Raw genomic sequence first — 21,576 nt, forward strand, 5'->3', positions numbered from 1 at the left:
TTAGATTCCCTACAGTGTGGAAACAGGCCCTTCGGCCCAACAAGTCCACACCGCCCTTTCGAGCACCCCCCTATAACCCACGCACCTCTGAACACTACAGGCAATTTAGCATGGCCAATCCACCTAGCCCGCACATCTTTGGACTGTGGGAGGAAACTGGAGCACCCGGAGGAAACCCACAGAGACACAGGGAGAATGTGCAAACTCCACACAGACAGTTGACCGAGGCTGGAATCAAACCCAGGTCCCTGGTGCTGTGAGGCTGCAATGCTAACCACTGAGCCACCGTGCCGGTAAATGTGGGAGTTGGGTCTGGGTGGGTTGATCAGACAATCAGTGCAAACTCATTGGACCAAATGGGCCCAAATCTATACAGTGCGGATTCTAGGATCTCCTTTAAAGTTACTCACTTTTACCTTGAATCTATGTTCCCTTGCAAATGACATTTACACCCTAGAAAAAGACTAACTATCCATGCCTCTATTTTGTAAACTATCAGGTTACCCCTCATCCTTCAACATTCAAGTGAAAACAAACCTAGTTTTCCAATCTGTCCTCACAGCTAATAGCCCAAGCCAGGCAACATCCTGATAAGCCGTTTCTGTACCCACAGCAAAGCAGTCATATTCTTATCGAGTGGTAACCAAAGCTCTAAACATTATTTGGAACGTGGCCTAAATAAAACTGTGCAGCTGCAACATGACTTATCAGTCTTCATATTCAATGCAGCCCGCACCCCCAATGTTGGTTATTTCCCAATCCTCTCAGATCACTTGAGAGACTAAAGAGGATAGAAAAATTCCATGCAATTCCCTCACCTGTCTCCTCAGCATTTTGGGATGGATCTGATCAGGTCCTCAGGACTTGACTTCCTTAACTCTCTTCAAAAGACACCACCTTTTTGTACACTGACATGCCCAAAAATACAACATACCCCCTCCCGAGACTCACCATCCACCACGTCTTTCTCTTTTGTGAATACCAATACAAAGTATTTAGTAAGAACTTCACCTCCAGTCCCATAAATTCATTCATATCTTTGAGTGGACCCACCCTTTTCCGAACTACTCTCTTGATCCTTATACAAGACTAAAACACTTTGGGATTATCCCTAATCCTGTTTGCTGAAGATGCTTCATGGTCCCTTTTAAAAACTTCTAATTCCTGAGAGTTTTTCCTGCTCTTTGTATTCTTTGAGGGCTAGGCCTTCTATTTCCTAAATATTACATGCATTTTATTTTTTCCTTTGACGAAGCTCTCAATTTCTCAGATCATCCAAGGTTCCTGAATCTTGCCATACTTATCCTTTATTTTCACAGTAACATGCTAGTCCTGAACTCCAATCAACTAGCCTTTGAAAGATTTCCACATGCCAGATGTGAATTTACACTCAAACAGCTCCCATCTACATTCCCCCATTCCTGCCTAATATTGTGGTTGTTAGCCATCCCCCAATTTAGTAATTTTACTTGAAAACTACTCTTATCCTTATCCAAAAGTAACTTAAAACTAGTAGAATTATGATCACCATTCCAGAAATGCCCCCAACTGAAACTTCAAATACCTGACCAGGCTCATTCCTCAATATCAGGTAGAGTAGAGACCTTCCCTGGCTAGACAATTTACATATTGTTTCAAAAACCCATCCTGGACACACCTAACAAATTCTTCCTCATCCAAGCCACTAGCGCTAAGTGACTCCCAGACAATGGAGGGGAAGTCAACATGACCCACAACAACCCTGTTGTTTTCACATTTTTCCATTATCTGCACACTTCTGTTCCTGTATCATTCGCTGGCTATTGGAAGATGTAGTACAATCCCATGAAAGCAACTGCACCCTTCTTATTCCTGAGCTCTACTCATGTGACTTGCTGGATGAGCCCTCCAAGGTGTCCTCCCTCATTAGGGAGAATATCACAGCTGTAATCAGTAATCCAAACTACTTCCACCTCTTTGACATTCCTTTCTATCACACTTGAAACATCTAAATCCTGGTAGGTTAAACAACCAGTCTTGTCCCCCCTTCTCAACCAGATCTCTGTTACAGCTACCATATTATAAATTATGTGTATTAATCCGAGCTCCAATTTCATCTCCCTTATCCATCATAGCCGCACATTGAAACAAATACACTTCAGATTGCCAGTCCTGCGGTACTTGATAATCTCCCTGTATGTTGCTTCGCTTAGACTTAAAACCCTCAGTCTCAGACTCTTCGGTCATTGTATTGGCTGACCTAATGCTGTGGTCACAGGTAAGGACAGTGATTTCCTTCCAATAAAAGGACATTAGTGAGCCAGATGAACTTTTACAATAAATTGTCAGTGGTTACCAGACTAATTGCTGATTTGTAATCAAATCCAATGGCAGAATTTAAACCCACACCCTTAGTATATTAACCTGGGGTTCTGGATCACTCATCCAGCAACATCATTACGCTGCCATCTCCTCAGATGATCTGGATTTTAAAAAATCTTAATGCCAAGCTGGTTGCAATAACAAAATGCTTGATGCAAACCTCAACTGTAGACAAGTACTCAAATAAGAGAGAATCATAGCTTTGTGTTTCCTTTGAAATCCGATGGAGCTGTGCTTATATGCAAGAAACACTAAAACTTGACATTTCTAAATTTAATTGATTAACCTACACAAAAACTGTCCAAACTAAGAGCTTATTTCTGGCAGCCAGCATCATTTAAAAGTGTTTCCATTACAGTATTGTGGAGTTATTCACAACGTTATCCAAGTGAACTACTCAGTACTATAGTTAGAAACAGGGATTTGACTACCATTTTAAGGTAGATCTGAGTGCAAAAGCTACAGAAGCCTGAGATTACTTGCATAATCCATCTTTAGCTTCATCACATCCTCCATCCACATTTCTCTTAAGCACTTTATCATTCAACCTATTCCAATGATGTAAATAAACTTAATTTTCCATTTCCTCTGGCTGTCTAAATAGTGTGTACTGGTACTCCACTTGTTTTATAAATAAAATCTCAATTTCACATCTCAATTTTTGCATCTTTCAAGTACAGGATATGTTCTCGCCCCACTTCCCAAAAGTCACTCAACAGCATATAATCAGTAGCTAGGTTACTAATAATCAATAAGATTTGCCATATTGCTCCATGTCTATAAGCAGCACTAGAAGCAAGAGATGTTTGTAGCCTTTACATTTTTCCAGGGTACAGAAAAGCAGTCATATTATCTTGTTTTTTTTAAAAAAACATATCATCTCAACTAACAGGAATCAAGTGTAAACAGAAACTTTTGAAGCTCCAAAATTTTCACAATGTAACTAATTCAGCCAGCAGTATCCCTATGCTGCATGCCATAAAGGTGTGTTCATTTTGTAGCCTAAAGAAAATCAAGATCAGAACGTATCCCCACTTGTCTCTTGATGATCAAGTTCGGCCTAGTTCAAACTCCAAGGAATAGATAGAATGGGGTAGAAAAAAAACTTAAAATAAATGCTGCAGCTTCCAGCAAAATTCTCTATGCATCATGAAATCCTAAAATCAAATATTGGTTTTCCATATTAACACTAGTTAAATATTCACCAAAGTCACCCACCTTTCTAAGTAATGGAAGTTCATTAGGGCCTATTTCCAAGCAGGAATGACCTTTATTTCAAGGGTTCCAGATTCATGACTGTTTGCAATGAGAAAATGGCTTAAAAATTTACTGCCACTAAGATTTTGTATATTCACCAAACAATTCAAAAACAATCCACAAACTTTAATAAATTAAAGCCTAGGTAAGCTAACGACACAGGAAGTATCATAAGGTCGGAAATAATCTAACATTCTGCCCATTATTAAAAAGGGTGCAAACAAACAAGCAGACATGAAGCGTTGCTTCTATTTCAGTCAATGGAAGCATTCAGTTGTAAGCTTGAGCATCAACTCTACAACAATAAATTCAGTATCAATGTGCCAACATGGATTCATATTGGGAACATCCCATCTGTCCCAGCAATGTAGCTAAACTTTGTATTGGTTTCATTGTTTACCACTTTGCCTTAGTTGCACTACAGTAGTTCGTTACCTTCTCAAAGGCATTACATGGACAATAAATGCTCACATACCACGTAAGGATAATTTTTAAAAATCACTCAAGGATAATATCAGAGCTAGGAGAAAGTAAGAAATAGGTGAAAAATGGGGCCGCGAGGGGCAGAAGACAGTACTTAGGAAACTGGGTTGACTCAGTGTTCCATGTTGGGTCCACCACTTTAGCTTAAAATGAGCAGGAATCCTGGAGGAATGGAAAAGTGATTAAATTTTCAGACTGTCCCAATCCAGCAGGTAAATTAATTAGGAGGCTGCTCAGACACTATGGAATTAATCTAATGTCATTTGCAAATAGGCACAGTAATAAGTTTGAAACTCAATTGCATATTAACACACAGCACAGCGAATGGGGAAAAAAAATACACAATATATATTTACATCTACTGCATTTAGAATTATGATGGATAATTTGAGATTGATCAATTTCTTAAACATCAGTAATTATTTGGAGATGTTTTATAAACAAATCCTGAATCATGTCAAATATCAAGTACTGAGACACCTGGGGATATTAATTCACACAAAGAAACTGAAGCATCTCACCAATGAATTACAGATTATCTGACCAAAGTGTTAACCAATGTCAGTCAACGGAAGAACCTTGCATACCAATCATATTAAAATCAGCAACCTGTGTTATACGAGCAAATGGCCATTAAGTCCAAGTTTAATTTTCTTACTTTACACTAAGATTCCTGTAAAGTCAAGTTAAAAGAGGTTGAAGCAAATCTAAAAAAATTACATTCCACAGTAAAATGTTAAATTCATCATAATTAGTGTTTCTTGTATTCTGAATTTTAAAAATACATAGAATGTGGTTTAAAATGCAGAGTTTAAAAAAAAAGAGCTTCCATAATTGTAGAAGCAATGTTTGTAGTTGCTTAGTAGCAGTGAATGTATTGGTGAAAAGATAGATATATTTTTGATTTCTGGCCTGCACTCAAAAGCAAACTCAAATGCCAAATTTCAAACAAACAATCACAACAATTTATGCTGAAGAACAAAAACCAAACTAACTGACTCAACCCTGAATATTCCATTAGCAATGCCTCAGTCAAGCAACAAGGAACCATGCACTCAAATTCCAATGTTAAATAAAAAACACTGGAGGCTCATGCATGTACATTTCATTTATAGATTATGGTACCTCACTTCTAGCAAGTGTAATTGAACCACATTCCTAGTGTGGCCAATTATCTTAGTTTGGTTGTTAGTGCAGGTATTTCCCTATGGTATAAATTGTTGAGTTTTTTTTTTAAATTTGGCAATGGGTTTATCCCAACAAGTGCTACATTTGGCAGCATCTCTTCAGCAATATTGAAGCCGTTTCTACACACAAACTATATATGCCATGGTATAGCTAAACATTAAAAGTATTTGAGATATTTACAAACAAAAAGGGAGGTAAAGTAAAATCAAAAACTCAAATGCAAGTTGAAATTATTTCCAGTGGAAACTAGAGATTCACAGGCTTGTTTGTTAGAGTATTAAAATGTCAGCTTGACTTCTTCTGCAGTAGTCTTTGACCAAGGTTATGAACCCCAAACTGCAATTAAAATTAACAAGAGACTGTACAGTATACTACAGGAGGTGTCACCTGTCAGGTTAAACATCAACAAGGTTCTAATCAGCCACCTCCAATTGTTAGGAAAAAATACGAGAAATTCTTCCAGTGTTCTAGCAAATAATTGTCATTCAAACTACACGAGCAAAACAGATTATCTGCTCATCACTGCTTAAACAGCTGCCATCTTCACATACTAACAGCAACACCCAAACTTCAAAAATAATCCATTATTTGAAGTACACTGAAATATTCTCAGCATGTAATCTGGCAATATTTATCCAAATTGACTTGGTTCAATGCATGGATGATTATTCTGCTTTGTCAGTGTTCCCATTTATATAGGAAAAACGCTATAGAAAAAAATGTTACTCAGCATGGTTTAGTAGGCCAACTTGGCGATCCAATCGAAAGAGACAGCCAAGTCACTTTTTTTCTTGTTTAAACTTAAATTGGAAAATAGGTAGTAAGTCAAAGTAAACGGCAAGAATGATTAATTCAGATTAGCAGGTGGGAGGATTAGAAAACAATGATTTTGTTTAAACGCTGGAAACCCTCAGCACGTCCAGACAACGTCTGTGGAAGTGGGATTAACGAGGAGGAATCCATTAGTGGGAGGGATGGAGAGTAATGAGAGATCCGGGGAGAAGCGAAGGGCGGAGTCTCCCGTTCTCCCCACAGAACAAACCAACTCCGTCAGCAGTTGCTCACATGCTGAGCGAGGCCCCAACACAGTACCCGCTGGCTCTCAGCGGTGGAAGGGACGGGAAGGTGGAAACTTCGTGGCCTTAGAAACAAGGCGGAAGAGCGGCGCGGGAGTCCAGGAGCCTGCGGTGGGAGCCGAGAGAACGCCTGCCGCGGCCGTGTGTGTGTGTGGACACCGAGGCCGCTCGTTATTATTTAAACCACAAACAGCGCGGCCGCCGCGTACCGGCTCTCCCACTCACACACGAGGCTGACCGGAACGTCTCGTTGTAACGGCTGCCGCTAACTTAATTCTATCCGCATCAGTAACAAACGTTCCCCTTACTCATCCTCCAAAGTAGCCGTCAGTCGCTCATTCCGGCGCCAGTCCGCCTCTTCCTCCTGGCTATGAACGTCCGCCATTTCGCCAGGGCCGCCTTTCACCATCCGCTCGCTTCTAACACTATCCCACAATGCCGCCGCACACGTCCTCCACGTTCCCACAATCCCACAGTGTCAGTCCTCCACGTTCCCACAATCCCACAGTGTCAGTCCTCCACGTTCCCACAATGCCCCTGAGCACAATTGCTTTCCCTTGTTCAGAATGAACTCTTGGGGAGGCTGTTGTAGGATGAAGGAGTGGTTAAAATCTCATTTAATAATTACTATTTTTTTCCTTCTCCATGAATGCATAGGTTAATTTAGAGACTCCCATCACAATTAGATAAACTAAAACTTGGAAATGTGAAATTAATTGATAAATTGGGCCATGAGGGATGGAGCAAGCCTGTCAAAGGTTGTGAAAAGAAAAGACAAGCGACGTTTATATAAGAAAAACGCGAGCTATTTAATCGAACCAAACAAAAGCAAAGAAGGAAAATTGAGATTATTTTCATGAATAATAATGAAATAGATAAAGATAGCATTGGCAATTCTGTTTGGAGGTGTTATTGTTTATCTAGGCAGGTGACGTTAGTAAAGATTATTTTCATTTACTTCAACTGAGTTTGTAATGACAACTGAGACTCTCCAGGCTATCCCCTCATACCTTGTAGTATAATGCATGAGTAAGCTATCATCAGAGAGAGCTACAAGAAGCAATCAAAAAGAAAAACAACAAATCCTAAAGCTCACCTGAGGTCCTCAAATTTGGCAGTTGGACTACAATCCTATAGATTTGTTAGGAAATGCAAAGCACCCACCCTTTTCCAGGAATGCAACAATTGTAACTATCTTTTATGGGATAACACAAGATCAAATATATGCAATGAAACCTGCTGATACCACCTATCCATCTACAACCACACCCTACATACTTCAGCTCATATATACAAACATGCATTGGCATTCTTGTAATAGTACTGAAGATTTCTACCCTAATGTTTGCCAGCCAAACTTCCATTAAGATATAGTGCTGGCATCAACCTGATCATATGAAAAACTGCCCATGTAGATGCCTACAAAAAGCAGGATGTATCTAAACTGCCCAATTAATGTTCCATCAGATTACCAGTAAAACAATGTCAGGTCTCAGCTTTACTGCCAATACCAGCACTTACTGAGCAATAAGGTGTCCACTGGTGCTCAGTTTGAGTACCTCCAGAGTAACTCAGCTTCTTTTCTCATGGCAGCCTTGGTTCAAGCATGGATAAAACAGCTGCACTCAGGAGGTGAGTGTGGCTACCCTTGATATCAAGGCAGTATCCAATCAAGTGTGGCATCAGAGCCTTAGCTAAACTGAATGGGAATCCAGGAGAACTCTCCACTTTGAAAACATACCAAGCACCAAGAGTGATTGTGTGGTTTTGGTGGTCAGATATGTCAGTTGTGGACATCACCGCAGAAATTCATCAGAGTACAATCCTAGGCTTAGCTCCCTTAATCAATGCCTTTTCTTCCATCGTAATGTCAGAAGTGATGTTCACTGATGACTGCACAATGTATAGCATTATCCATAACCCCTCGGATACTTCAGCAATCTAAATCGATAAGGAACAAGGCCTGGACAATATTCACTGTTGAGGTGACAAGTGGTAACATTGGTGCCGTATGAATACTAGGCCAATTGAATCTCACATCTCTTGATGTTCAATCAATCCTCATCATCAACATCTTGGGAGTTTATCATTTACCAGAAACTGAAGTGGATTACCCATATAAATACTTCAGTTTGAAGAACATGCCAGAGGCTGAGAATTCTTTGAGCATTGGAGGCTGAAGGGTGACCTTACAGAGGTTTATAAAATCATGAAGGGTATGGCGAAGATAAATGGACAAGGTCCTTTCATTGGGACGGGACTACATTGCACAAGTTTAAGGTGAGAGGGGAAAGATTTAAAAGGGATCTAAGAGGCAACTTTTTCACACAGAGGGTGGTGCATGTATGGAATGAGCTGCGAGAGGAAATGATGGAGATTGCCACAATTACAACACTTAAAAGGCATCTGAATGGGTATATGAATAGGAAGGGTTTAAAGAGATACGAGTCAAACACTGGCAAATGGGACGAGGTTAATTTAGGATAACTGGTCAACATGGATGAGTTGGACTGAAGGGTTTGTTTCCATGCTGTACATCTCAATGACTCTACGACTCTAAGTAACTCAACCTAATGTGTCTCCAAATCTTGTCCACCACCTACAAGGCAGAAGTCAGGATGGAACATTCTCGACTTGTTTGAATGTGTGCAGCTCCAACAACACTCAAGAAATGAGGTCATCCACAATAAAACAGGCCACTTGTAAGACACCCCATCTACCATATTCAAGTTTCTTTTTCTCCGTCACCAACGCACAGTGACAGCAGTGTGTACCAACTATGAGGTGCACTGAAGCAAATCAACAAGGCTCCTTTGAAATCATCTAACAAACCCAAGACCTCGACCATCGAGAAGGAGAGGAGCAGCAGTCACACAGGAATACCACCACCTGCAAGCTCCTGTCCAAATAACACACCATTCTCACTTGGAACTATTTTTGCTATCACTTCATTATTGCTGGGTCAAAATCCTGGTACTCCCTGCCTAATAGACTAATATTGGATGTCCCATTCTAATTCTTCCAGTACTGATCCAACATTCATTAAACTGAAACATTCTCCATCCACTGATGCTGCCTGTCTGCTGAGCATTTCCAGCATTTTGTTTTCATTCCAGATTTCCAGTATTTGCAGTATTTTGCTTTTGGAATATATAACTCACTGACAGCCCACAAAAAAATCGTTAACAATAGGTGTAACAACCCAACATCATATCTGTAATTAGTAGCAATCGTATAGATTTTCATCGAGTAATTATAATCAGAATCCTCTTGTACTACACAAACAGTATTCAGGTTACTTAGTAAATGTGACATTTAATATGATTTATGACTTCTTGGACTTTGGTTTGAAATCAAATTCTATGTGAGGGTGAACACTCTTAAATGAAAGGCTACAGATTTGGAACATACGATGACACAGAGCAGCCTAAGCAAACTAAGAGATTACTGAAAGAGCAACAGGTTTAGCAGTTCAAACAAATTTTATACTGGATTAAACCCGAGACCAACGTTTGTAAACCAATACCTGAATTTAAATGTAATTGAACAAGAATTTTTATAGAAATTACAACACAGGAGAAGGCTATTCAGTCTCAGTACCAGTTTACTACTGGTATTCCCTGATATACTCTCTCTTCCCAAGATTATTTTACATTTCTCACTTACAACTATTTACACATTACATTTTAAATGATGTTGTCATCTCCGTCTCATAGTCCCAGATAGTTCTTATGTTAACCTTTTGTTCAAAAGAAATTGTCCCTCCTTGGTGCTTTAACCAACAGTTCTCTGTTCCCTTTTTCTCCATTTGCCTACAAATGCAAGAATATTTCACTATTTACCAACAACAAATTCCACAGGTTTATTCATCCCTTAACTGGCTGCTTCTCTCAGTAACACTCTTGCACTCATCACACTACTGTTGTTGCCTGCACACTGGAAACCCTGGGACCAATGTCAATATAATTCTTGTTGATCACCTCTCCGATCTTTTGCCCAGCCTCCATCAACCACTGCCCAATCTCCTTACCCCACTCACTCTCTCTCCCAAAGCCCACATTCTTGAAGTTTCTCCATTCTGCCCCTCTCTGCATAAGTCTCCAAACTCCCCTTTCCCCATCTCCATTTAGTCAATACCCTGGGTGGTCTTGCACCATTGTTCCACAGCTTCACAATTCTCTCCGTCCTCCCCTTGGCAACTTACACATCCTGTCTCCAGATACTTCGAAACAGGAAATGTTGTGAGTAACATCACCAAGACAGGGCTTTCTCTGTGCTAGGCTGTGGCCAGCTCGAAGCAGAGTGCAGTATGAAATTTAAAGGATGAAATTCGCCATTGGCCTGAGAGATTCCTGCTCTATTTTGGGACAATCTCAAGGATTAGCAATCCCTGTTAAAAATAATATAAATTCAAAACTTAATACATTTGACAAATGCACAGTCGCAACCAACAAAACCAATATAATGCTATACTGCAGAGTTGAAATGGTAGAAGGCAAGAATGAGGGCTTTGGGAGAGAGAGGGAGTGGGGTAAGGAGATTGGGCAGTGGTTGATGGAGACTGGGCAAAAGATCGGAGAGGTGATCAACAAGAATTATATTGACATTGGTCCCAGGGTCTCCAGTGTGCAGGCAACAACAGTAATGTGATGAGTGCAAGAGTGTTACTGAGAGAAGCAGCCAGTTAAGGGATGAATAAACCTGTGGAATTTGTTGGTGGTAAATAGTGAAATATTCTTGCATTTGTGCTAGAGGAAACTGCAGTCAAATTCTGTTGTGCTCTGGTGAGGGTGCATCTTTGGTCCTATCTCCAGTCTTCATCTTAGAGAAACAAGAGACTAGGTGCTGCACACGGCACAGAAATTTTTAACTGATTTGGAATGCATGATAAATACAACCCAACATTGATAAAACATCGAGCACTGTCTCACAATACAGCATTTTAATATTGAACCAAGTTAACTTATTTGTACCTAATTTACTTGTAAATTATCAGTATCAACACACTTGCTGTATTTTATTTCCAACATTGTTGGTTTTTATTTCATATTTCTCATTTATATTAAACTACCTAGTTGCCTGTTTTCCCCGGTGGCTCACCACATTAAATGAGTAAGCAGCTGAGCTTCATGTAGGAAGGATCTAAGTACTGTCCTCAGCAATTGTCTTAATATCTGTAAATTAGGAACAAGAAGAATTCTAACGATTCCAGGACAAAGTTAAATTTAACTGTGAGGCAATTTTTCAACACTTGTTAGGTTCAGACAATAATAACAGCAACAAGGATAAAAGAAGTCAGGGAAGCATTAACACCTTCAGCAGAGCAGAAAGGAAAGAGAGTTGCAGAAATAACTGCACTGTTGTTCTCATCTTAACAAATGTGTGAATGTTGCAAGAAGATTTATAACTAGAGAAGGGGAGAACTGATCTCTACTAGGTGTTATCGACTGACATAAGCTAGGTCTGCCATTGTATTGAGTTCCCTTTGGGGGTTTTAGAAAATATATTTATCATTTTGTGTGAGAATTGCACAATATTCAGGTTAATGCAAGCTAACATGACTTCCTGTTTGAAAAACACACCAATACAGCACTTTCTTTTCATTACTGATTATCAATGTAATATTAGTTTCACCATTAAAGTGTGTGTTATGCTAGGGCCCTTGGCGAACCAAAAATAACTTTAAAAATGTCAATATTGTTTAATATGCTGGAAAAAGTATTGGGGGAATTCAGCTTTAATTGGGATAACAGAAAAACAACTGTGTGTGCACAATCTCTTGGAGTGTGCAACTGTTTTAAAGTTGCATATCAATACTTTATTTCTGCCTTGAGTGCAGGATTGTGAACTGGTAGGTTCAGAAATGATGGTTGTCTCTGTTCCCTGAGCAACACAGGAGACATCACTGTCAATAGAATTGTTGACAAAAACTTTGATTGGTTGCTCAGGCTTCCTGATAAACATTAGTAGCTAATGTCCGTCCTCTGTTCGAGAAGAGAAATAGGGATAAACCAGAAAACTACAGACCAGTGAGTCTCACATCAGTGCTTGCGAACTTATTGGAGAGAACTTTTAGGAATAGGATTTATGTGCATTTTGAAAATCGTGGCCTAATTCGTCAGTCAGCACGGCTTTGCACAGGGCAGATCATGTCTTATTAACTTGATTGAATTTTTAGACATTGGGACAAAGGTGATCAGTGGATGTGATCTACGTGGATTTTAGAAAGGATTTCAACAAGGTTCCTCATGGTAGGCTCATTCAGAAGATTAAGATGCATGAGATCCACAGTGACTTGACCACATGGATCCAGAATTGGCTTGCCCATAGCAGGCAGAGGGTAGCGATGGAAAGGTGTTTTTCCTGCCTGGAGGTCGATGACTAGTGGTGTCTCACAGGGATCCATATTGGGGCCTTTGCTGTTTGTGATATATATAATATATATCATAGAATCCCCACAATGTGGAAATAGGCCCTTTGGCCCAACAAGTCCCACTCAGACCCATACCCCATAATCCATCTAATCTACTCATCCCTGAACACAATGGGCAATTTAGCATGGCCAATCTACCTAGCCTGCACATCTTTGGACTGTGGGAGGAAACTGGAGCACCCACGCAGACCTGAGGAGAATGCGCAAACTCTACACAGACAGTTGCCTGAGAGTGGAATCCAACCCAGGACCCTGTCAATATGAGGCAGCCACGCTAACCACTGAGCCACCATGCCATCCCTAGCCACCATGCTGCCGCTTGGATGAAAATGTAGATGGGTGGGACAGTAAGTTTGCAAACGATACAAACATTGGTGGAATTGTGGATAGTGTAGAAGGTCATCAAAGGATACAGTAGGATGTGGATCAGTTGCAGATATGGGTGAAGAAATGTCAGGTGGAGTTTAATCGGGGTAAATGTGAGGTGCGCACTTTGGGCAATCGAATGTTAAGGAAAAGTATACAGTTAATTGCAGGACCCTGAACAGCATGGGTGTACTCAGGGATCCTGGGGTACAATTCCATAGCTCCCTGAAAGTGGCCATCCAAGTGGATAGGGAGATAAAGAAGGCGTATGGCATCCTTGACTTTATTGGTCAGGGAATTGAGTACCAGGGTCAAAATGTCATGCTGCTGTTTTACAAGACTTTGGTTAGGCCAAACTTAAGGATTTGCACTCAATTCTGGTTGCCACATTACAGTAAGGATATGTAGGCATTAGAGAGGGTTCAGAAGAAGTTTACCAGGATGCTGCCTGGATTAGAGGGTATGAGCTATTAGGAGAGGCTAGAAAGGCTTGTGTTGTTTTCTCTGGAGCAGCAGAGGCTGAGAGGAAGCTTGATAGAAATCTATAAAATTATGAGATGCTTAGATAGGGTTGACGGTCAGAACCTTTTTTCCAGAGTTGAAATGTCTAATACTAGGGGCACGCATTTAAGGTCTGAGGGGGAAATTTCAAAGGAGATGTAAGGTGCAAGTTCCTTACACAGAGATTGGTAAGAATCTGGCTTGTGCTGCCAGGGTGGTGGTGGAGACAGATACGATAAGGGCTTTTGATGGACTTTTAGATAAGCACATGAATGTGCAAGGAATGCAGAGACACAGACCAACAGCAGGCATAAGGGATTAGTTTAATTTGGCACAACATTGTCAGCCAAAGGGCCCATTCCTGTGCTGTACTGTTCTGTGTTCTATGTTCTAACAATTATTTTGGGAAAAGGAAGATTCACACTTAACCATTTCAATGTAACATTCCAAGTTACCAAATTGGGACACATCTTGGAATCCGTCTACAATTGCTTAAATTCACTTAAATTTTGGAGGCTCCCGTGATACACTGCTAGTGTCCCTACCTGCAGGCTAGAAGGCTCAGGTCATAATGCATCTAAAATGGTTGATTAAGAAAGCTACAATTGTCCTCATTAACTTCTGCAATCGCTTAACCTGTGGAAATCAAACTTTTAACCTCCAATTAGATTAGAACTTTAAGTTAATATGAACAATGTTTAAGAAGAAACAGGGGTCAGAGCAGCTTGGAAAAACTGGAAATGCAAGTGACCCAAAGTTCCGGAAAATTTAACCATTATTTATGTGGTGTCTGTCTTGACTGCTGCAGCTGGTACCTCAGGGTATCTGTCACCTTTGTTAGTATAGGACACAGGTTAAGGTTTGTTTGCCATAGCTGACCTCTAATTATCATTTGAGGAGGAGAGATCACAGAGATGTCTCAGAGAAGAGCTGCATCCAAACTAACAAGATGGCTTATTGCATAATAGCAATAACTATATTCTGCATTACCAGTCAGGGATAATTTCTAAGGACTGTTGGGCTACCTAATAACATATCTGCTCCCTCGGAAGGTTAGTGTCAAACTCCCTGCCTCCAAACAAAGACCGTGTGTGACATCATCAAATAGGGCAGAACTAATGCAGCTTAAACATTAACTCTTTCAGAACCACTACCTCAGACAACGATTTAAGTATTTTTGTTTTCTGGCTGGTCATGCATGTGTAGGAAAGAGGGTATGAGCTATAAGGAGGGGCTAGAAAGACTCAGGTTGTTTTCTCTGGAGCAGTGGAGGCTGAAGGGAAACTTGATAGAAGCCTATAAAATTATGCGATGCTTAGATTGGGTTGACAGTCAGCCCTGAGAGAAGGGGGCTGGACAGACAGACATCAGAGGCCAGAAAGGGGTAGAGGATGGGTAATGGAGTTGGGCGTGGAAGAGATCCTTAACTCAAAAACATTTACCTCACCTCACTAAGTCATGAACTTTTACATTGCCTGTGGAACTGGAACTTGTCTTCAACTTGTTGAATCAGGAATTTTGGAACAGCAGGCATGTTCCTGGAATGCATATACTATTAGCATGAGATTGGATCATTTAATTAGTGGAAGGCAATGATCATAGCCATGTGGCACTGCTAAATATCACAAACCAGCAGCTCAGCTCAATACCTTTGTGATATTGGAATCAATGCCGATCAAGAGGCTAACTCATTGCTAGTTTAAGTCAAACTCTGCCACAATGGAAGATGGTAGTGTTGTTGGAAGTCAGTCATCTCAGCTCCATAACATCTCTGCAGGAAATCCTCAGGATAGTGTCCTAGGCCCAACCACCTTCAGCTGCTTCATCGACGACCTTCCCTCCATCATAATGTCAGGAGTGTGATGGAATTCTTCCCATTTTTGTGGATGAGTGCAGTTCGAACAACACTCACGAAGCTGGACACTATCCAGGAGAAAGCAACCCACTTGATTGTCACTTCATCCACAAACATCTACTCCCTTCATCATTCATGCTCAGCAGCAGCACTGTGTACAATCTACAAGAGGGACTGCAGAAATTCACCAAAGATCCTTAGATGTACTTCCAAACCCATGACCACTTCCATGGAAGGTTAAGGGCAGCAGATACATGGGAACAGCACTACCTGCATGTTCCCGTCCAAGCCATTCACCATCCTGACAAATTTATATCACCGTTCCTTCACTGTCCCTGGGTCAAAATCCTGGAATTCTCTCCCAAACAGCACTGTGGGTCAGCCTACAGCATAGGGACTGCGGCAGTTCAAGAAGGCAGCCCACCACCACCTTCTCCAGGGCAACTAGAGATGGTGAATACATGCTGGCCAGCCCGTAATGCCCTTATCCCATGAGTAAATTTTTAAAAATGCACCGTCTTGGATCTGTTATTGTCTCTGACCACCCTGTTGATCTTGAAACTCGTCTTTTCGATGATTCAGCTTTCTCCTCTCTACTGAGTGTTTTCTCTCCAAGATTTATTTCAGCCCTGCTTAGCTTCAATCATTAAGTTGTAGTCAGGAGGAAAGACGTAGCCAATTTTTCACCCAAAGATATGGACATCAAATTGCAATAAAAGTATTGTTTTCGTCAACTGGTTTCAGTAAAGACATTACACAAATATTAATTTTTGAGTATCGTCATTTCATTTGAGAGATTTAAAAGTATACACCGGAGTATTTGATCATGCACAGACATACCCACCCAGAAGGACAAGGACAATGGACAAATGGCAATACCATCATGTGCAACTTCTCCCAGCCACACACACTTCCTGGCTTTCAAGTATATCACTGTTTCTTTACTGTCTAGGGGTCAAAAACCTGGAACTCTCTAACAGTGCGAGTATACCTTCTTTTTCTTTGACAATCCCTCAGCATCCAGGACTACACGCTTTCACTCTGGAGGGGTGGGTTCTATGGTGGCTGAATAGTCCAATCCTGAAGCTACAAGTTTGGCCACAGGCGATGTTGAGGAGGCAGGTGGGTGAGACATTCTGGATTCTGCAAGCTCTTTCCACGGCTTGTTGTTTGGCCTCCAAATGCTCTACTTGGTGAAACTCACAGTGGTTGGCACCTTCCAGGATGCTTCTTCTCTAGTTTGTGTGTTCTAGGGCAAGTGATTTCCATGTGCCGGTAGAAATGTTGAATTTGTTTAGGGAAACTTTCAAGGTGTCCTTGTAGTGCTTCCTTTTCCCTCTTAGTGATCACTTACCATTGTAGTGCTCAGAGAAGAGTACTCATTTAGGATGTCTTGTGTTGGTCATGCAGACAATGTAGCCTGTCTATCTCAGCTAGTCGTGCATGATCAATACTGTGATATTGCCCTGGGAGAAGATGCTTACATTGGTATACCTGACCTGCCAGTGGAAACTATTATCAGGTTTCACAAGGGCAGCTCTGTTGATAACTCTCCAAGGATATGAGGTGTGTACTATATATGGTCCATGTTTACGATGTTTCTTCACTTCATGCCTATTGACAATAAATATGGCCAATCTCTAATCTCATCAATATTGTTTTGTTTTGCTGAATAATTAACTGCATTGCTGAAAAGAGAGACATGTCAACCAAAGATGTTCATTTTCCACTCATCATGCCAAACACAAGAATGACAAATTTAAAATGATTACAATTTACACTATGTGATAAAAGGGCACTGATTGGTTACTTAGATTCCAAAATGGCTCCAGTAGATTGGAAAGTAGCTAATGTAATGCTTTGCCTTCAAGGAAAGGAGGAGACAAAATGCAGGAAACCATAGATAACAAAGTGTGGAGCTGGATGAACACAGCAGGCCAAGCAGCATCTTAGGAGCACAAAAGCTGACGTTTCAGGCCTAGACCCTTCATCTGAAAATGATGAAGGATCTAGGACCGAAACGTCAGCTTTTGTGCTCCTAAGATGCTGCTTGGTCTGCTGTGTTCATCCAGCTCCACACTTTGTTATCTTGGATTCTCCAGCATCTGCAGTTCCCATTATCACTGCAGGAAACTATAGGCTAGTTAACATAACATCTGTCATAGGGAAATGGCTAGGATCTGATATTAAGGAAGCAAATCAGAATGCGATCAAGCAGAATAGGTTGGGCAGGCTTTGTGAAAGGGAAACTGTATTTATTGGAGCTTTCTGAAGAAGTGACAAGGAACAAGCATACATAATAAGGTGTAACTGGCCTTCCAAAGCATTTGATAACGTGCCACATCAGAGGTTACTACATAAGAGTACATGATATCGGAAGTAACATATTAGCATAGAGAAAAGATTGATTAGCTAACAGGACGCAGAGATTAAGGGTGATTTTTTTTCAGCTGACAAACAGAAACTAGTGAAGTGCCAGAGGGATCCGTGCTGGGGCCTCAATTATTTGTAATAGCATGTCAATGATTTACATGACAGGGCCAGATATGTGGAAGCTAATTTGCCAATGACACTAAGATAAATAGGAAGCTGTGCACTGCCTTAGTGAAGCAACCAATGTATGTAACTGGGCTGCAGCTAGCCACGCAATAGAACAGCCTTGAGTTGCTAAATTGAATACGCTGTTCCATTACTCGCAGAAGACAATTCCACATATTTTCCGAGTCATCCTGTTTGAAGAAACATTACTGTATTACTCATCTCTGGAGCAGACCGGATTATGAACCCAGATCTGCACTCTTAGAAGAAGTGATACTCCCACTGCACCGAACCCTCTAAAAGACAAATCCAAATTACTCTGCCACACTGGGCGCAACTGTATTTCTATAAATCATTCTTGAATAGCCTGGATAAATGTTGGGATTCTGAAGGAAAAGATCCTTTGTGAAAGGCCAACAAAAGCAAACCGTTTGCAGAAATCAATGCAATATTTGACTCGACCAAAATGCTGTAAACCAAGCTACTTGCAGAAACAAAGTCCCGTTGCGTCCTTGAGGAGGGGACGTGGAAAGGAAGATGGTGTGTGACGTCATACGGCAGGGCCCGACTGCCCTCTGGGAATTGAAGTCCTTGTCTTGGAGTCGGTGACGTTACAGGATTACAACCCACCAGAACGCATGCGCCAGGCTCGGCTTCCGGGAGTTCAGCGGGGAATGTTTCTGCACTCTGAGAGCAAGTGCTAATGTGAAAAGTTTTCATTTCGTGACCTTTGGCTCTACCTGAGGTTTGTAACCCATTAAATTGACTGTTGACAAGTTTATCGGCAAGAATTTAAACTGTTGTCGTATTTTCTCTCTTTATCCCTCTCTGGATGCGAGGGTCAGCATTTCCTGTTGCCCTGGTTACTGGTAGTTTTCCGCATGTTTTGTTGCTGGGAATACTGTTTAATATCTGCATCATTCTCTTACAATACTGTAAGCACAGCTATCTGCAGAATGGTTTTCTTTAAAATATGTTGGCATTGACGGACAGCTTTTTTCACTAAAGGTAAGAGACCTTTTTTCAGAAATCTATCAGACCAAGTCGTGCAGTAGAACTCCAGTCTCTTTGCAAAGGAGCCCTGTTTATTAAAACATATTTTTAATCAATCTGTTCAGACATTTTATGACACATTCTGTTCTGTTGTGTGGCACTATCACCATGATAAATGGGACGGATTTCAAAAAAATCCAGGACCTCAAGCCTGGGAATGCATGAGGCCCTGTGGGCCACCAGCAGCAGCAGCATTGTACTCCAGCACAATTTGCAACCTCACAGTCGAACGTATTCCCTGTTGAACCATTACCATTAAGCCAAGGGATCAACACTGGTTCAGTGGAGAGTGAGGAAGGACATGCCAGGAGCAGTACCAGGCATACCTAAAAATGAGGTATCAACATGGTGAAGCTGCCACACAGGACTACTTGCTTCCAAAATAGCATAAGCAGCAATTGATGGACAGGATAAATGATCACACAGCCAACAGATTCGATCGAAGCTCTGCGGTCCTGCCATATCTAGTTGTGAATGACAACTAAATAATTCACTGGAGGAGGAGGTGGCACAATATTGCCATCTTCAATGATGGAAGAGTCCAGCAAATCAATGCACATGCGGGGAAAGCATTGTGGTTCAGTGGCAAGCACTACTGCCTCAGCACCAGGGACCTGGGTCCGATTGTACCCTTGGGCAACTGTCTGTGTAGAGTTTGTACGTTCTCCCTGTCTTTCTGTGGGCTTCTTCTGGGTGCTTTGGTTTCCTCACACAGTCCAAAGATGTGCAAGTTACATAGATTGGCAATGCCAAATTACACATAGTGTCTAGGGATGTGTAGGTTAGGTGAGTTAGCCATGGGAAATGCCAGGATAAGGTCGGGTTATGGGTCTGGGTCTGGGTCTGGGTCGGATGCTCTTCAGAGGTTCAATGTGGACTTTTTGGGCTGAGTGGCTTGTTTCCACACTGTAGGGATTCTGTTCTATTCTTAGGGTTGAAGCATTCACAATAATCTTTAGCCAGAAATACCAAGAGAATGATCTATCTCTGTCTCCTGCAGTAGTCCCCGGCATTAGCGGCACAGTCGCTCGGTGTTGAGCAGTGCAGTCGCTCGGTGCCAGGGACCAGGGTTTGATTCCATCCTTGGATAACTGTGTACAGTTTACACATTCTCCGTGTGTCTGCATAGGTTTATGCTGGGTGCTCTGGTTTCCTCCCACAGTCCAAAGATATGCAGGTTAGGTGGATTTGTCATGGTAAATTGCCCATGTGTCCAGGGATATATGACTAAATCAATTAGCTGTGGTAAATGTAGGGTGACAGGGATGGGGGTGGTGCTGGGTCAGAGGGTTGATCCAGACTTGATGGGCTGAAAGGCCTCTTTCCACAGTGTAGGGATTCTATGATTGTAGATCCCAGTCCTCAGCCATTTTGATTCACTCAACACGATAGCAATGGTTGGAAACACTGAATACTGCGAAGGCTATGGGCCTTGACAACATTCCCGCAATAGTACTGAAGCCTTATGTTCCAGAACTGGCCGGTCCCCTAGCCAAGCTGCTCCAGTACAGTTACAATGCTGACATCTATTTGACAATGTGGAATATTGCCTAGGTATGTCCTGTATTCAAAATGCAAGACAAATCCAACCTGGGCCGGTTACTGCCTCATCAGTCTACGCTCTATCATCAGTAAAGTGGTGGAAGGCATCATCAACAACTTCCTGCTCAGATACGACCTGCTCGGTGGCACCCAGTTTGGGTTCTGCCAGCTCCTGACCTCATTTTAGCCTTAGTTCAAACATGGACAAAAGAGCTAAATTCCAGACATGAGGAGAGAGTGATAATCTTTGATATCAAGGCTGCATATGACCACGTGTGGCATCAAGGAGCCCTAGCAAAACTGGAATCAATGTGTATCGGGGGGCGGCAAACTGTCTGCTTGTCAGAGTCATACCTGGCATGTGGGAAGATGGTTGAAGTTGTTGGAGGCCAGTCATTTTAGCCCCAGGACATTTCTGCAGGAGTTCCTCAGGGTAGTGTCATAGGCTGCTTCATCAATGACCTGCCCTCCATATTAGAGATGTTTACTGAAAATTGCACAATGTGCATCACCATTTGCAACTCCTCAGATACGAATCAGTCCATGTTCAAATATAACAAGATCTGGACAATATCCAGGCTGGGCTGATAAGTTGCAAGTGACTTTCATGCCGCACAAATCCAGGCAATGGCCATCTCCAATAAGAGACAATCCAACCACTGCCTCTTGACATTCAGTGGTGTTACCATTACTGAACCTCCCTTATCAACATCCTTGGGATTAACTTTTACCAGAAGCTAATCTAGATTTGCCACATTTTTTTCCTCTATTCATTCACGGGATGAGGGTGTTGCTGCTTAGGCCAGCATTTATTGCCCAGAGGACAGTTATGAGTTAACCGCATTGCTGTGGGTCTGGAGTCGTACAGAGGCTAGATCAGGTCAGGATGACAGTTTCCTTCCCTAAAGGACATTAATGAACCA

The 21,576-nt window shown here is 41.6% G+C and overlaps 2 protein-coding genes across 9 annotated transcripts in view; one reads left to right on the forward strand and one right to left on the reverse strand.

Moving 5' to 3' along the window:
- prpf4bb (pre-mRNA processing factor 4Bb) overlaps positions 1 to 6,814 on the reverse strand; it is a 49,094-nt gene extending 42,280 nt beyond the window's left edge. For all 8 annotated transcript variants that reach the window (XR_007249887.2, XR_007249884.2, XR_007249890.2 and 5 more), the window contains exon 1: positions 6,674 to 6,814. Coding sequence is in view for 1 of the 8 variants with exons in the window: in XM_048555190.2 (XP_048411147.1) it covers positions 6,674 to 6,774 (101 nt within the window). In the remaining 7 variants the exon portion in view is untranslated. The remainder of the gene's footprint in view (positions 1 to 6,673) is intronic.
- Positions 6,815 to 18,699: 11,885 nt separating this feature from the next.
- si:dkey-154p10.3 (oocyte zinc finger protein XlCOF6) overlaps positions 18,700 to 21,576 on the forward strand; it is a 39,894-nt gene continuing 37,017 nt past the window's right edge. Inside the window, exon 1 of the mRNA XM_048559514.2 lies at positions 18,700 to 18,803. The gene's annotated coding sequence lies outside the window, so the exon portion shown is untranslated. The remainder of the gene's footprint in view (positions 18,804 to 21,576) is intronic.

This window comes from Stegostoma tigrinum, chromosome 2, assembly GCF_030684315.1.
Source record: "Stegostoma tigrinum isolate sSteTig4 chromosome 2, sSteTig4.hap1, whole genome shotgun sequence".
Taxonomy (NCBI): Eukaryota; Metazoa; Chordata; class Chondrichthyes; order Orectolobiformes; family Stegostomatidae; genus Stegostoma; species Stegostoma tigrinum.